This window comes from Trichosurus vulpecula, chromosome 1 (genome assembly GCF_011100635.1).
Source record: "Trichosurus vulpecula isolate mTriVul1 chromosome 1, mTriVul1.pri, whole genome shotgun sequence".
In the NCBI taxonomy this organism is placed as follows: Eukaryota; Metazoa; Chordata; class Mammalia; order Diprotodontia; family Phalangeridae; genus Trichosurus; species Trichosurus vulpecula.
The window spans coordinates 153,207,490-153,224,686 of NC_050573.1; the positions used below are offsets into that span (position 1 = coordinate 153,207,490).

General features: G+C 39.8%; 1 protein-coding gene and 1 long non-coding RNA gene across 3 annotated transcripts in view; one reads left to right on the forward strand and one right to left on the reverse strand.

The window, feature by feature from the left end:
• DPY19L4 (dpy-19 like 4) overlaps positions 1-543 on the reverse strand; it is a 56,309-nt gene extending 55,766 nt beyond the window's left edge. The window contains exon 1 of one of the 2 annotated variants that reach the window (XM_036759365.1): positions 351-543. In XM_036759365.1, the coding sequence (XP_036615260.1) occupies positions 351-366 (16 nt within the window). In that variant the 5' untranslated portion in view covers positions 367-543. The remainder of the gene's footprint in view (positions 1-350) is intronic. The other variant, XM_036759377.1, reaches the window with a different exon arrangement.
• Positions 544-683: 140 nt separating this feature from the next.
• LOC118831561 overlaps positions 684-17,197 on the forward strand; it is a 29,412-nt gene continuing 12,898 nt past the window's right edge. The window contains exons 1-2 of the long non-coding RNA XR_005009146.1: positions 684-1,103; positions 8,637-8,833. This is a non-coding gene — a long non-coding RNA (uncharacterized LOC118831561). The remainder of the gene's footprint in view (positions 1,104-8,636; positions 8,834-17,197) is intronic.

A 17,197-nucleotide genomic window follows, 5' to 3' on the forward strand; every position in this document is an offset into this window, starting at 1 on the left:
CCTCTTTCCTCCCCAAATGTTACTGCCCTACCATCCCCCTCCTTCCCAAATCCTAAATGTTAACTGCTCTACCATCCCCCCCTTCCTAATTCCCACAAATGGAACTGCCCTACCATCCCCTTCCTTACCAACTCCCCCAAGTGTTAACAGCCCTCCAACACCGCCTCCTTTCTATCTACCCCACAAAAGTTACCGTCCTCGCCCCCTCCCCCAACATTTCTACACCCCCCCCACCTCCTCTCCCATCCCCCTAGACGCTACTCGCGCCGCCCGTCCCCAGCCCCACTAGCCCTCTTCCTGACGCCCCGCACTGCTCCCAGTCCCCGCAAGAGGCTCGGGAGCTCCGTCACCTTCTTCCTCCTCCATCGCCCGGCCCAAGGCACCCGAAGTTGGGCGCCGCCGTCGTGTCCTCAAGCTCAGGTCGGGGCCCGCCGCCGCCACCGCCCCCAGACCGCCGGTCCTTAGGATCCCGCGGAGCCACTCCTGCCCCCCGGCCCCCTCCGCCGCCACAGCTCCGCTCCCCGACTTCCTGACACGCCCCTCTCCGGTGCCTCTGTCAACGGGGTCCTCCCGAGGCCCCAGACCGGCCAGCCCTGCCTGACCCCGGAACCAATCCGCGGGGAGCTGCGGCGCAGCCGGAGCGGTTGTAAGGAGCACCGGGGGCGTGTGCTCCGCAGAGGCGCGTCTTCAAGCTGCTGCATCTTCCAGGCCCTTCCAAGAGCTCCGCGGACAAAGCTATTTCCATGAGAATGCAAAAAAACGCTTTAGTTTCTAACAGTTTCTATGACCCACGTATCTCGTCATGGTAGACGTAACACACATAAACCAAATTTTAGAGGCGGGAGGCGAGGGTTCCTCAATTTATAAAAGCAAAAAGTTTAAGAATCGCTTGGCCTAGAGGAAGTGACCTGGACCTATACGCGTATTGATAGTCATTTAATATTCGAATCCCAATAAGGGCCAGAGCCTGAACTAATTAACCTGAAGAAGCCCCTCAGCCGAAGACACTTCTTTCTTTGTTCTCTGCGTTTACCCCGAGAATACCCCATCCTATATCAGCGAGCCCGGATGGGGCTGAGCATTCTTTCTTCTGTCTGTGGCCGGTAAGGATGACACCCTTCACGGGAGACACTATCTTGAATAATGGGACCTTTTCTTATCTTAATGTTTTAAGGACACGTAATATGTTATGGCGTGTTAATGGTAAGTTAAACTCGGAGATCCTGGGTTGTAATTTCAATTGACACTTTGTCAACTCTCTTACTGGGTTTGCAGCCAATTCAATTAAGAAAAGTTCTCTCTCATATCATGGTTGAACCTATGTGATAAGAGTGACACAGCCACCCTGAATCGGGATGGTTCTAAAATGTATTTAAGCCTTCTCATTCTTTTGGTCTGTCAGTCAGAACTTAGGTTTTGGCTCCATGTACTTACCCATAAGCTAGCTTTAAGGGAATAAACAATATGAATTTATATATCACCCAGCCTGTTTGCCTCTTTAACCAAACTTTCAGGTCAACAGTATATATAATCTTGAGTTAGAAGGTCCTTTGGGTCATCCAATATGCATACATATACGATATATACGTACATTTATGTGTGTGCATGAATGTGTGTATTTGCAATGTTCTTGTATATACAATTCATATGTATATACACAGATATAGCTGTAATAATCTATACGTGGGCATAGTCATACATAAACATCCATATGTAATAATATATACCCATAGCCATATGTGTATATATATGCATATATATCATATTAGATGACTCAAAACCCTTCCAGCTCTAGATGTATGATCATATATTTGTGTATATATAGATGTGTGTCTAAAGGTGTTCATTGTGTCAGTTCTAGTAGGTGATTATGGGAAATCTTTATGTACCCTATGACCTTAAATTAATTCTGTGTGCTCTCTTTGTCTGTGCAAAATAGGGGTAATGATACCTCCTGCCCAGTTGCAACCTGCTCCCTTCAGTAGTATGGGGGATAAAATATATGTGTGTTCATCTCGCCTGTCAGATTGGCTAACAGGACAAAACAGGAGAATCATAGATGCTGGAGAGAATGTGGGAAAATTGGAACACTGTTACATTGTTGGTGGAGTTGTGAACTGATCCAGCCATTTTTGGAGAGCAATTTGGAACTATACCCAAAGGGCTATAAAAATGTGCATACCCTTTAATCCAGCAATACTACTTCTAGGGCTGTATCCCAAAGAGTTCACACAAGTGGGAAAGGGACCCATATGTGCAAAAATATTTATAGCAGCTCTTTTTGTGGTAGCGAAGAATTGGAAATCAAGGGAATGCCCATCAATTGGGGAATGGCTAAACAAGTTTTGGTATATGAATGTAATGGAATACTGTTGTGCTATAAGAAATGGGGAACATACGGACTTTATAATAACCTGGAAAGACCTACATAATCTGATGCTCAGTGAGGGGAGTAGAACCAAGAGAAAATTGTACACAACCACAGAATAGTGCTTCTGTGAAGACTAATTTTGATAGACTTGGCTCTTCTCAGCAATACAAGGTTCAAAGGCAGCTCCAAAGCACTTATGATGGAAAGAGCTATCTACATCCAGAGAAAGAATTACAGAGTCTGAATGCAGATTGAGACAAACTATTTGCTCTCTTTTTTTTTCTCTTCTTTTTTGGTTTTGTTTCTTCTTTCTCATGATTCATCCTGTTACAAATATACTCACATTGTCTAGGGATAAACAATACTCATTGGGAAGCCGGGAAGATTTTAATTATATTTTACATTTATTCTGAATAAATGGGTACATCCCCTGAACAGAGTACAAGGGAGTACAAGGACTCAGACAAAGGCCAATCCTTTATTGACTCCCAATTTGAATCTCCTGCCTGGCCCTCCCCTGGTTGCCAGATGCAACCCCCTGACTGCCTACATCATTCCCTCCTCAAACTATTTAAGCATGCGTACAAGCCTCTAACCTTTCACTGGACTATAAGCCTGGTCTCTGCTAGATCACAGCTCTGATTAGAACTGGTTCTAATCAGTCACCTGACTTGCATTCTGCTAAAGCTGGGGGTGGGGAAGATACTTTCATCTCTGTGGAAACAAAACTGCTTCTATCATTTCTCACAATCCCATTGGTCAAAATTCTTCTTTACAACTTGACTTGTGTACGTAAGTATAATGTGAACATATATGTAGAACATATATCAGATTCCATGCCATTTTGGGGGGAGAGGGGGAAAGGAAGAAGGGGGAGAAAATTTGGAACTCAAAAACTTGTGGAACTGAGTGTTGAAAACTAAAAATAAAATTTAAAAAAAATTTAAAAAATAAAATATATGTGTGTTTATGTATGTACACACACACACACACACACACACACACACACACACATCTCAGGTCTAAACTGAGCCAAAATACAGATCCCCTTTAAAGGCAGCAGGATGTAGCAGAAAGAAGATTGGATTTGGACTAAGTTCAAATCCCAGCATGGCCATTTCCTAGCTTTCTGACCATGGGGAAGTCATTTCCCCTCTCTGGAGCTAGGTTTCCTCATTTATAAAATGAAGGCGTTGGCCTATGGTGGGGTTCTTAACCTGGGATCTGTGAACTTTAAACAATATGGCTTGGTATCTATTTTATTATAAGTTGTTTCTTAAGTGTTTTATTTTATACATTTAAAAACATTCTGAGAAGAGGTCTATAATTTTCAACAAAATGCCAAAGGAGTCCATGACACAAAAAAGACTGAAAATCTCTAAAGTACATGATCTTTGGGTCTCTTCCAACTTTGATTTTTATTTTTTAGTAAAGGAGTGACATGATCAAAGCAATTCATTAGAAAAATTTCTTAGGCAAAATTATATTGATGATGAAGAAGTGGCCAGTCATAATAGATAGAATGCTAGACCTGGAATCAGGAAGACCTGTGTTCAAATCTTGTGCTTGATTGACTGTTACTAATAAACACTTAAATTATCTGAACTTCAGTTAACTCCCTAAGATATAACTACTAAATCACAACCTGATAGTGAATTAGTAGGAGGAGTCTTCACACCAGTGAAATCTCAGATCCTTGACATTGAGGTAATCCTGTTCCTTCTTGACCTCTCTGGAGTCTTTGACACTATTGATGACCCTCTTCTCCATAATACTCTCTTGTCTCTAGGTTTTCATGACTTCCTTCCTGGTTGTCCTACCTTGTCTGATCACTCCTCTGTTTCTTTTGCTGAATTTTCACCTAGGTTACACTACCTAACTGAGGAAGTCACCCAAGACTCTGTCCTAGGCCCCCTTCTTCTATACCATTTCATTTGGTCATCTCACTAGTTCCTATTGTTTCAGTGATCATCTCTGTGAAAATGACTCACAGATCTGCTTGTCCAGCTCTGACCTCTCCAGTCTCTCACCACCAACTGCCTATTGTACATTTTGAACTGAAGTATCCTGTAGACATCTTAAATGCAACATGTCCAAAAATGAACTCATCTTTCCCCCTAAACCATCCTCACTTCTGAACTTTATTGTCTTTGAGGGGACCTTCATCCTCACAATCGCCTCAGCTTGCAGCCTGGGTGTCATCCATGACACCTCTCTTTCTCTCACCTCCTATATCTAATCTCTTGCCAAGACTTGTTGATGTTCCCTTCTCAGGAAGTGGATAACATTCTTTATCATTGGTCTTCTGGAATCATAGTCATTGAGTTTATCTGAGTTCTTAAGACTTTTGAAGTTTTTTGTCTTTACAATATTGTTATTGTATAAATTGTTCTCCTACTTCTATTAATTTTACTCTGTATCAGGTATTCAGGTCCTCCCAGGTATCTCTGAAACTATCCTTTTTATTGTTTCTTATGGCACAATGAAGTTTCATAATACTCATATACCATAATTTAAACCAAACAGTTCTTTGCTTCCACAAAAAGAACTACTCTAACTTTTTTTGTGCATGTGGATCCTCTTCCTCTTTAATCACTTTGGGGTATAAGTGTAGTAGTGGCATCACTATGTCAAAAAGAAATGTACAATTTTGTAGCTTCGGGGGTCATAGTTCCAAGCTGCTTTCCATAATGGCTGGACCAATTCACAGCTTTATCCACAGTGCATTAATATGTATGTTTTCCCACAGTCCCATCATCGTTTGTCGTTTTATATTTTTGTCAATTTTGCCAATCAGATAGGACATGAAGCTTCAGAGGGCCTTTAATTTATGTTTCTCTAATAATTTGTGATTTAGAGCATTTGGAACTATTAATAGTTTTGATTTCTTCCTTTGAAAACTATTCATATCCTTTGACCATTTATCAGTTGGGGAATGACATTCTTATAAATTTGAATCAGTTCCTTATATATGTTGAATATGAGACCTTTATCAGAGAAATTTGATACAGAGAATTTTTCCCCAATTAACTGTTTCCTGTCTAATCTTAGCAACATGTAACCTATACCCCCTTTTAAAAATAATTTTAATTTTTTCAGCTGACTGAAAATTATTTTTCTCTCCATTCCATCTACCCCATTCCTACCACCATTGAAAAGGAAAGAGAAATAAAACCTTGTAACAAATATGTGTAGTTAAGCAAAACAAATTCCCACATTGGCTGGCTCTCTTTCTCTCTCTCTCCTTCTCTCCCCCTTCCCCTTCTCTCTCTCCCCCACCCCTTTTCCCCCCTCCACCCATACACAGACACACACACACACGTGTATACATATATATTTAAACATATTCATATGTGTATATGTGTATGTATCTATATTTATATGCATCCTGAGTCCATTACTTCTCTGTTAGGAGGTTATGTTTCCTGAGTCCACTGTGTTGGTCAGTTTCCCCACGCATTCTTTATAAAGAAGAGGTTGGTGAGAGAGAAATGTGCTCAGCATTTAATACGATCTGCTTCTCCCTTGCCCCTCTTCTCTTCCGCTTGTCCAGATTGCAATCACAGGTTCTTATCCTTTCTTTCTTTCTTTCTTTTCCTTTTTTAACCCCTCTTTGCATCATGGTTAGAGTTTATATTCTTTAGGACAAATTCCTCCCTTAGTCAACCCTTATTCTTATTGCCTCTTCTCCCTTCTTCCATTTCCCACCTGTTTTCCTGTTGAGCGAAATGTCTTTCTACACCCAAATGCACGTGTATATTATTCTCTCCTTTTTCCTATTCTGAAGAAAGTGAGGTTCTAATTACACCTACTCCACCTCTTCTTCCCTTTTTGTGTAGTCTTCTATTTGTGCACCCAAATTGTTGTTCAGTTGTTTCAGTCATGTCTGACTCTTCATTTGGGGTTACTAAATACTAAAGTGCTTTGCCATTTTACAGATGAGGAAAGTGAGGCAAACAGGGTTAAGTGACTTATCCGGGGTCACACAGATGTTAAGTATCTGAAACCACATTTGAACTCATGAAGATAAGTCTTCTTGACTTCAGGCCTGATACTTTATCCACTGTGCCACCTAGATGCCTCAAATGACAGGCGATAATTTCCCCTACCCTTTGCCCCCAGCAGGGCTGGTAGCTGGATATAAGCCCCTGCTTCATGCTAGGGGTCAGAGCCACACAGCTTATGGTTGCTTCTGTACCTTCTCCCCATTCAGTACACATCCGAGGACCTTGGACCCCAACTTGTGATGTACTGTGCCATTCCTAAGTGCAGGTCCCAGCTCCTCAGTTCTTCATGGTTCTGTGACCCAGCATTAAGTAGTAAATGACAGCTACTGCCCTCTAAATAAGGTCAGGCCCCCCATCTTGAAGCTGGGACCTCTTGCTCTGGTGCACAGCACAGCCACAGGCAGGCCCACTTCAGAGCCCCTGAAGATTTTTAAAGAGATACAACATAACTAAGCCTATTGGAGAAGGGACTTGGCCTGTACTTTCATTGATACAAGGAACTCCTATTGAAGAACTTCCTCTACCAATGCAAGTCAGCAACTTCTCTGCAATGTACAGGCTTAGAGAGTTGCTTAGAACACTCAGAATTTAAGTGATTTGTTCAGGGTCACGTAGTCAGTGTATGTTAGAGGCAAGACTTGACTTCAAATATTCCTGGCTCTGAGGCCATATGTCTATCCACTATCTACCCCATGCTTCCTCTCACCTAGGTCTCTGCATAATCAATTCAGTTCAACAAACATTTATTAGGCACCTAGTACATGAAAGACATTGTGCTAGGCACTGATCATGAAAAGACAAAAATTGCCCCAGCTTGCTATTAAGATTTTATTTTATTAGGGGGTATAGCATACACATAGATGAGCAAATGCAGGTTAACAAGGAAGGAGGGAGCATTTATTGACTAGGGGTATTGATTAGGTGGAGATCTGGTAAGGATTTAGAATCTGAGATGAGCTTAGAAGGAAGACCAGGACTCTGAGAGGTAAAGAGGAAGAGGGAATACATTTCAGGCATAGGAAATGGCTTGTATCTAGTGACAGAATTCCCTCACGTAGAGACACACCCCCTACCCACATCCCTTGCAAATGCCACCCTAGGTTCAAAACACAATGTGAGTGTCACCTTCCATTCAAAACTATAGTTTTTGAACCCTCGTTGATTTGTTTCTTTGACCAGGCAACCAGAAGACACAGCTCAGAATAAAAGACATTTAAACACCTTTATAATATAAGCAATGAGGAAGATTACCCTAGTTGAATACAGACATCAGAAGGAGCTACCTGGCTCCAATCCCAAGGCCTGAGCAGTTTGGAATCAGTTGGTGCACGTCTTATGATTTCTCTGGACATCTCTCATCCTTACCCCAACCTTGCTGCACCTGAAGCCTGCATGGCCAGATGTCACCACTCCTTGAGCCTCCCCAGCCTTCTCTATGGATTTTTGGTTGTTATGAAAAACAACTTACTGTATTTCCATGTATAAGACGCATCCTTTTCTGAAAAGTTTGGGGTCTAAAAACTGGGTGCATCTTATACGGTGGTTATAGATTTTTTTACTTGCATTTCCCACTTTTTTGCACTTGTTGTCTTTGAGCTCATTGTTTCACATTTGTTACCGGGTCATTAGGTTACATTTTGCCACATTCTGCCCAGAAATGGCTCAGAAAAGATTTCATACAGTGCTGAATTCAAGTTAAAAGTGATCCAGTTTGCAAAAATGAATGGAAATCGTGCTGCCGAACCTAAGTTTGGTCCTCCTCCAACTGAGAAAACAATCTGAGACTGGCTACAGGAAGAAGAAGGCCATGAGAGGCAAGTCAGCAAAATGGCCTGATTTAGAGAGGGAATTGAAGATATGGATTGAAGAGCAAAGTGCAATTGGGATTCCTATGTCCACAAAGATGGTTCAGCATGAGGCAAGAAGAATTGCTGATGAAAAAGAAGTTACTGATTTCAAAGAAGGACACAACTGGTGGTTCAGGTTCATGAAACGGAATGCATTAAGCTTGTGTACATGTACCAGACTTGCTCAAAAGATGCCTGAAAGCTATGAGCAGAAAGTCCTTGAATTTCATTGTTTTGTCATTCAGTGTTGGAAGACATATCAGTTTGAGTTGGGATGGATTGCAAATATGGACGAAGTCCAATAACTTTATGTAATACTTATTTTTTTTTTCCAAATTTCGGGCCTCAAAATTAAGGTGTGTCTTATACATGGGGAAATATGGTATATAACAGCTTTTTTTTTTTCCCCAGGCTGAGCCTTCCCTGAGATTCCCTCCCTAATGAAGAGTATTTAGATCCTAACCCCTCTGTCCCTCCTGGGCACTCCAGTGCTTAGGTGCAGTGTGGTGTTCCAAATTGCAATTCTCTTGCCTTGATGAAAGACTTACAGTTGCTACTTTGGTAGCCCTCTTCGTTTGAGGTTGACAGCTCCTACATCCAGCACACAGGTAAGTTATCCACAATACAAGTAGGTGAGAGTTTTTTCTTCTTTATTTAAATCAATTTTATTACTAACTTTTATTTTTACATTGCCTAAATTTCCCAGTTGACTCCTCTTCTCCCCCCACTCCAAAAACAATACCTTATAACAAAACAAAAAAGAGGGGAAAAAGTCAAGCAAAACTGACCAATATATTTAAAAAGCTGACATTATATGCAATGTTTCACACTAATCATCCTCCACCTCTACAAAGAAGTGTGTGTAGGGGGAGGGTTCTTTTCTTATCTCTTCTTTGGGGCCAAGCTTATTTATTATATTTTCATAATATTCATTTTTAAAAATTATATTGTTGATCTTTCCATTGTGTATATTGCTTTGTTGGTTTTGCTTATATCACTTTGTATCCGTTCATGTAAACTCATGCTTATCTATAGTTATTAATCATTTCATATAGAACAGTAATATTCCATTATATTTATGTAACACATCTTATTTAACCATTCCCTCGCTGATGAGCATATACTTTGTTTCCAGTTTTTTGCTACTACAGAGAGTAGTGCTATAAATATTTTGGTGCGTATGGGCTTTTCTTTTTTGTCATTGACCTACTTGGAGTAAATGGTTAGCAATGAAATATATGGTTTAAAGTTTATGGACATTTTAGTCACTTTCTTTGCTCCATTCCATTTTGCTTTCCAAAATAGGTGTATTGATTCATAACTCCACTAAAAGTACACTAGAATGCTTAACTTCCCACAACCCCTCCAACATTGACTAGTTCTATCTTTTCTAATCTTTACCTATTTGATGAGTGTGAGGTGAAACCTCAAAGTTGTTTTGGTTAGTATTTTTTTTATTACCTGTAATATATAGAATTCTTTCATATTGTTGTTAAAAGGTTTGCAAAGTTTCTTTTGATAATTGTTTGTTCATATTTTTTGACCACTTATGTATTGGGGAATGGGTTTTGGTCTCGTATGTTTCTGTTGCCTATGTGTATTGGACATTTGTCCCTACCATAGATATTTGATACTGCTTTATAATACAACATGAAGTCTGGATGTCAGGGACACATTTTCTGGTACTCTTATGTTATTAGGGTACTTCTTCAACATTACATTGTATCTGTTCTCTCTGAATTTCATTTATTTTTATTTATTTTTACACACACATTTATCTCTCACTTTTTTTTTTGTCTTTACTTTCCGTATATTTTGATTTTGCTTGTTCTTGTGTATGTGTTTCTTCCTACTAGAATATAAACTCCCAAGGGCAGAAACTAATTTTGTTTTAGTGTCCTCAGCACCTAATCCAGTGTCCGGCATTTAGGTATTTAATAAATGTCTGTGGAATAAATGAAGGAATAACCCATGACCAGGTGACAGGCATGATGGGGCACATATGGGTTAGGTATGGCCAGGATATATACTCATGACTGGGGTAATGCACGCCTCCAATCTTGCAGCCCACCAAGGTCTTATAGTGATGTCATCGGGTAAGCTGCTTTCCCTCCAAGTCTGGGGTTTTCTCTTTCTTGTGGTGTTCTCTGCTGACTGTATTTCCTGTAGTTGCTGTTCTCTCCCAAAATCTGATGGTTTTAGGTATTGTTTGGCCACTGAGGAAAAAATCTGGGCTCATTAGCTTAATAGGTGCAGGGCCATCTTCAGCTCTTTTGTGATATAAACCCTCAGCCAGCTAAGGAAAGCCCTTAGATATTTAAAGTCATTTCAGTGAACTCTTTTTCTCAACTGCTATTCTAAGGAACTTCAATCAGTCTTCTCAGATAGTACTTAATGGAAATGGCTCTTTCTCCCTTCCACTGAGTAAAGCAATCTTTCCTCCTTTGAATTCCTTTACCAATTTTATCTCACCTCCCAGAAACTCTCCTGTCTATTTGGTGACTTCATTCTCCCTTCACAGTCTTTACCCTTTACTTTATGACTTCAGCATCCATGGTGTTCCAACGCCCTGACCTCACAATTCCTTAAATTCTTCATTCACTCTGTGCTTAGATATCTACCAGCAAAGCTAATAAACTTTGGTATCACTCATTTAATTACTATTTCTAGGCTGATGATTGTCAAATCTACTTATCCTTCTTTAACCTCTTTGCTGAACTCTAGGCTCAAATCTCCAACTGCCTTTCATATATCTTTTTATTTTGGAAGGGGAAGGCAGGGCAGTTGGGGTTAAGTGACTTGCCCAAGGTCACACGGCTAGTAAGTGTGTCAAGTGTCTGAGGTCTGATTTGAACTCAGTTCTTCCAGACTCCAAGGCCAGTGCTCTACTCACTGTGCCATCTAGCTGCCCCTACCTTTCACATATCTTGAACTGGATGTCTAATAGACATTTTAAATTCAAGATGTCCAAAACAAAACTCATTATCTTCCTCCTAACTCCCTAACTTCTACCCTCCTTATTGCTGTTGAGAACAACACCATCCTTCTGGTCACCTGGGCTTACAACTTAGGAGTCATTCTAGACTCCTCACTATTTCTCGCTGCCATATCCAATCTGTTGCCAAGTCCTGTCAATTTCACCTTTGCAACATCTCTCAAATAAGCTGCCTCCTCTTCTCTAACACTGGTACCATGCTGGCCCAGGTTCTTATAACATCATGCCTAGACTACATCGAAGTAGCCTACTGGTAGGTCTATTTGCCTCAAGTCTCTCCCCATTTCAGTACACCCTCCATTCAGCCACCAAACCAATGTTTCTTTTAATTAATATTTTATTTTCCCCCCAATTACATTGTAAAAGCAATTTTTAATATTCATTTAGAAAATTTTCAGTTCCTAATTCTCTTCTTTCCCTGTCCTGCCCCCTCATTGAAAAGGCAGGTAATATGATATAGGTTATACATGTAGAGTCATGTGAAACATCTCAATATTAGTTACGTTGTGAAAGAAAACAGACCAAAAATCATTAAGCCAAGAAAAATTAAGAAAGTAAAAAAAATTACTTCCATCTACAATCAGAATCCATCAATTTTTTCTCTGGAGGCAGGTACCATTTTTCATCATAAGTCCTTCAGAATTGTCTTGAATCACTGTATTGCTGAGAATAGCCCAGTCATTCACAGCTGATCATTGTACAGTACTGTTTTATTTTGCATCAATTCATGTAAGTCTTTCCGTGTTTTTCTGAAAGCATCTTGCTCATCATTTCTTCTATCACAGTAGAATTCCATCACAATCATATACCACTGCTTATTCAACCATTCCCCAATCGATGGGCATCCCCTTGACTTCCAATTCTTTGCTACCACAAAAAAAGCTGCTATAAATATTTTTGTTATATATAGGTCCTTTTCCTTTTTCTTTGATCTTTTTGGGGTACAGACCTAGTACTGGTATTGCTGAGACAAAGAGTATGCATGGTTTTATAGCCCTTTCGGCATAGATGCGAATGTTCTTCAGAATGGTTGAATAAATTTACAACTTCACCAACAGTGCTTTAGTGTCTCAGTTTTCCCACATCCTCTCCAACATTTATCATTTTCCTTAATATGACAGAAATGCCTTTATCAGAAATTTGCTATAAATTTTTTTTCCACAGTTACGATTCCTGTATATTTCCCTCCATCCTATATTTCCTCTATTTATCCTTCTCTCTCCTTTCACCTTGTCCCTTCTCAAAAGTTTATTGCTTCTGACCATCACCTACCCCAATCCACTGGACCTTCTGTTGGCCTTCCCCTTTCTCTTATTCCCTTCCCCTCCTGCTTCTGTGTATTGCAAGATAGATTTTGATACCCAACTGTGTGTATATGTTATTCCCCTTTTTGAGCCAATTCTGATGAGAGTAAGGATCAAATATTAGCTGCCATCTCCTCCACTGTAAAAACTCTTTCACACCTCTTTTATGTGAGATAATTTACCCCATTCCACCTCTCCCTACTTCCAGCGGACCCTCTTTCTCACCCCAGAACTTTATTTCTTTAGATATCATCCCGTCATAATCATCCCTCTTCCTCACCTCTTAATTTTATTTTTTTTAGATATCATTTTATCATAGTCTACTCACACCCATGCACTCTGTCCGTATATACTGCTTCTAACTGCCCTAATAATAATAAAGTTTTGGGGAATTACAAGCATTATCTTCCCATGTAGGGTTGTAAATAGTTTAATGATATTGAATCCCTTATGCTTTCTCTTTCCTATTTACCTTTTTATGCTTCTCTTGAGCTTGTACTTGAAAATTAATTTTTTTTATTCAGCTTTGGTTTTTTATCAGGATGCTTGAAAGTCCTGTATTTTATTAAATATCAATTTTTTTCCCCTCCATGGATTATACTTAGTTTTTCTGGGTAGGTGATTTTTGGTTGTAATCCTAGTTCTTTTGACTTCCAGAATATCATATTCCAAACCCTCCATTCCCTTAATGTAAAAGCTACTAAATTTTGTATTATCCTAGTTGTGGCTCCATGACATTTAAGTTGTTTCTCTCTGGCTGCTTGCACTATTTTCTCCTTGACCTGGAGCTCTGGAATTTGGCTATAATATTTCTGGGAATTTTCATTTTGGAATATCTTTCAGGAGGTAATTGGTGGATTCTTTCAATTTCTATTTTACACTCTGGTCCTAAGATATCAAAGCAGTTTTCCTTGATAATTTCTTAAAAGATGATATGTAGGTTCTTTTCTTGATTATGGCTTTCGGGTAGTCTAATAAATCGTAAATTATCTCTCCTCAATCTAACTTTCCAGATCAGTTGTTTTTCCAATGAGATATTTCACATTTTCTTCAATTTTTTTCATTCTTTTCAGTTTGTTTTATTGTTTCTTGATGTCTCACAGAATCGTTAGCTTCCACTTGCTGAATTCTAATTTTTAAGGAATTATTTTGTTTAGTGCACTTTTGTATCTCTTTCCCATTTGGCCAATTTTGCTTTTTAAGGAGTTCTTTTCTTCACTGAATTTTTAAAAAAAGAATTTTTTTCCAAGGAGGAAGACAGAGCAATTGAGGTTAAGTGACTTGCCCAAGGTCACACAGCTAGTAAGTGTGTCAAGTGTCTTGAGGCCGCATTTGAACTCAGGTCGTCCTGACTCCAGGGCCAGTACTCTCCTCACTGTGCCACCTAGCTGCCCCCTTCATTGAATTTTTGTACATTATCTTTTTCCATTTGGCCAATTCTGCTTTTAAGACATTCTTCTCTTCAGTGGATCTTTGTGCTTCTTTTACCATTTGACCTATTCTGTTTTTTAAAATGTTATTTTCTTCAGTAATTTTTTGTGCCTTCTTTACCAAGCTGTTTACTCTTTTTTTTCATGATTTTCTTGCATCACTGTCATTTCTTTTCCCAGTTTTTCTTCTACCATTTATTTGATTTTTAAAATCCTTTTTGAGCCTTTCAAGGAATTCTTTTTTGGGGCCTAAGACCAATTCATATTTTTCCTTGATGGAACAGTTTTGACTTAGTTGTTTTCTTCTGAGTTTCTGTTTTAGCTTCTCCTGTCACCATGGTAACTTTCTATGACAAGTTCTTTTTTTGTTGTTTGCTTATTTTCCCAGCCTGTTTCTTAACTTTTACCTTTATGTTAAAGTTGGGCTCTGCTCCCCGGGGTAGAGAGGGCACTGTCCCAAGGTTCAGGGATTTTTTTTGTATTTGTTTTTTGCTGCTTTTTTAGATCTAGTTCTGGGGGTCTGTAAGTTTTCAGCTCTTCCAAGGTAGTATGGTCTAAGAAAAGGAGTGGTCACTGCTCTTGTGTCCAAATCCTCATGACCCCATTTGGGATTTTCTTGGCAAAGATAGTGGAGTGCTTTGCCATTCTTTCTCCAGCTCCTTTTATAGATGAGGAAAGTGAGGTGAATAGGGCTAAATTTCTTGCCCAGTGTCACACAGCTAGAAAGTGTCTGAGGCTGAATTTGAACTCACAAAGATGAGTCTTCCTGACTCCAGGAGGAGGCTATCCACTGCACCACCTAGCTGCCCTAATCCATCACCCGCTTTACTGAGAAACTTGATTAACCTAAAAGGTCAGATCTCATCAATTTAAACTATTGTAGCAACTCCTAATCTCCTGCAGACTAATCCCATTGCTTGGAAACCTTTGTTTTGTGACACAGCATTTCTTGGCTGTGGTTAAGGGGGTTTCAGAAGGGGAGCTCCAAATGCTGTGATCTCAATTCTGACTGTGTTATTGATAGTATAGCCAGCCAGTAAAAAGAAGAAATACCTAGGTTGCTTGAGATTTTGCTCTGTCATCTTGCTAATTGTTATAAAAGATCCTGTCAGCCTTCACTCAAGGTCTTTTGTTATTGAGAGGCCCTAGAACAATTTAGGGCAGCTAGGTGGTACAGTGGATAGAGTGCTGGGCCTGGAGTCAGGAAGACTCATCTTCCTGAGTTCCCCTTTGGCTTCAGACACTTAACTGGGCAAGTCACTTAACCCTGTTGCCTTAGTTTCCTCATCTGTAAAATGAGCTGCAGAAGGAAATGGCAAACTACTCCAGTATCTTTGCCAAGAAAACCCCAAATGGGGTCATGGAGAATCAGATACAGCTGAAAAACAACCACACAGCCACAGACCCACTTTATTGGTTACTGTTAGCCAGAGTGATAGCAGTTGGTAGAGGACAGTAAGTTGATCAGGCTTGAACTTTGTCTCTCATTGTCTGACATTGTTGAATATGAGAAGAATAATATATAAAATTGCAAAGATAAGAAAGGCACAGATTGTGAAGAGGTTTAAGGGGCAAACAGAGGAGTTTATATTTGATCCTAAAGATAATAGACAGCCACTGGAGTTTATTGAGTAGAGGGAGGGAGAGTGACCTAGTCAGGTGTGTGCTATAGGAAAATTATTTTGGCAGATATGTAGAATATGTATGAATTGGAAAGAAGAGAGGCTTGAGTTAGGGAGTCCAAACAGGACTATGCAATAGTCCTGGTGAAAGGTTATGAGGTCCTGAAGTAGGCTGATGGATATGTGGGTATAGAGAAGGGGGCATGTGCCAGAGATGTAGTAGGGATCTATATGACAAGATTTGGCCACTGATTGGATACAGTAGAGAATTGAAGATGAAACCAAGATTGTGAACTTGAGTAGGTGGAAGGATGGTGGTGCCTCCAACAAAAATAGGAAAATTCGGGAGGAATGAGTTTAAGGAAAAAACAGTGAATTCTGTTTTAGACAGCTTGAGATACTTATGTGACATCTAGTTTGAAATACCTAATTGGTAGTTGGTGGTGATTAGAGGTTAGGAGAAATGTTTTGGCTGGATATATAGATCTGGGAGTCATCTACAGAGAATGGTAATTGAACCTATGGAAACTGATGAGGTCACTAGATAGATGAGCATAGAGATAAAAGGGAAATGAGCCTGAAATAGTGTGTAAAAAAGTCTTATTTAAGAATGTATCTTGATTATTTTACAACTGTTTCATTGTTTCTGTCATTGCCTCTTCTTCTTACTCTTACTTACTAAATGTCGGTTTTCTCCAAGCTTCTGGCCTCAGTTCTTTCTCTCTGTAGTCTCCCTATATTACAGAATATTAGAAAAGCCATCTAGTCCAACCTGAGGCTGAAAGAGAATTCCTGCTGTTTTATAACCAGCAAATGCTCATCAGGATCTTTACCTGAAGACCTGAAGTGGAGGAGAACCCACTACTTCCCAAGTCAGTCCTTTCTACTTTTTCCACTCCCTTGGCAATTTCATAAACTTAAGTCTTTAAAACCATCTGAGGCTTTACCTCTTAAATCTATGCCTATGGCTCTGAAATCTTTATCTCCAGCTTTAGCCATTCTCCCAACTTCCTGTCTTGTGTTTTCAACTACCTACTGCATGTCAGGCCACCATAAGAATATTACCTGAACAGCAGGCTTTCAGCCTCTTCACCCACACCTTGTCAAAGGACTTATCTTAGAAGATAGGAATCAGAAATACAACCTTTGTTGATCCTGGGACACCAATTCCCTAGAGCTCATTCCCCAGAGATATGCCCAAACCTGAATAGCTTAATTGACCACAGGATCCCAGGATAAAATACTTAGGAGCTCTTCCGTCCACACTGCTCCACTGTGATAAGATCCTCCATATTCCTTTCCTTTTCCTTGAGGGCAGGGACCATTTTTGCCTTCTTTGTATCCCTAGTGCTTAGCAGAATGCCTGGAACATAGTAGGCACTTAATAAGTGCTTCTTGACTTAACTGCAGCTTTAAGAAGTACATAGTTATGAGTGCTAGTTTCTAAATGCAGAAACTTAATGTTATACTTATTTTTATATGTACTGGCTGAATGTACTCCAGTATAGGAGAAAAGCTGATTATACTCCTCAGGACCACTGGAAACAGTTACTTTCTGCCTCTGAAACTCAGGTGTACTCTTTCCCTCATTGTGTTAATGGTATGTATGCATACCTAATCA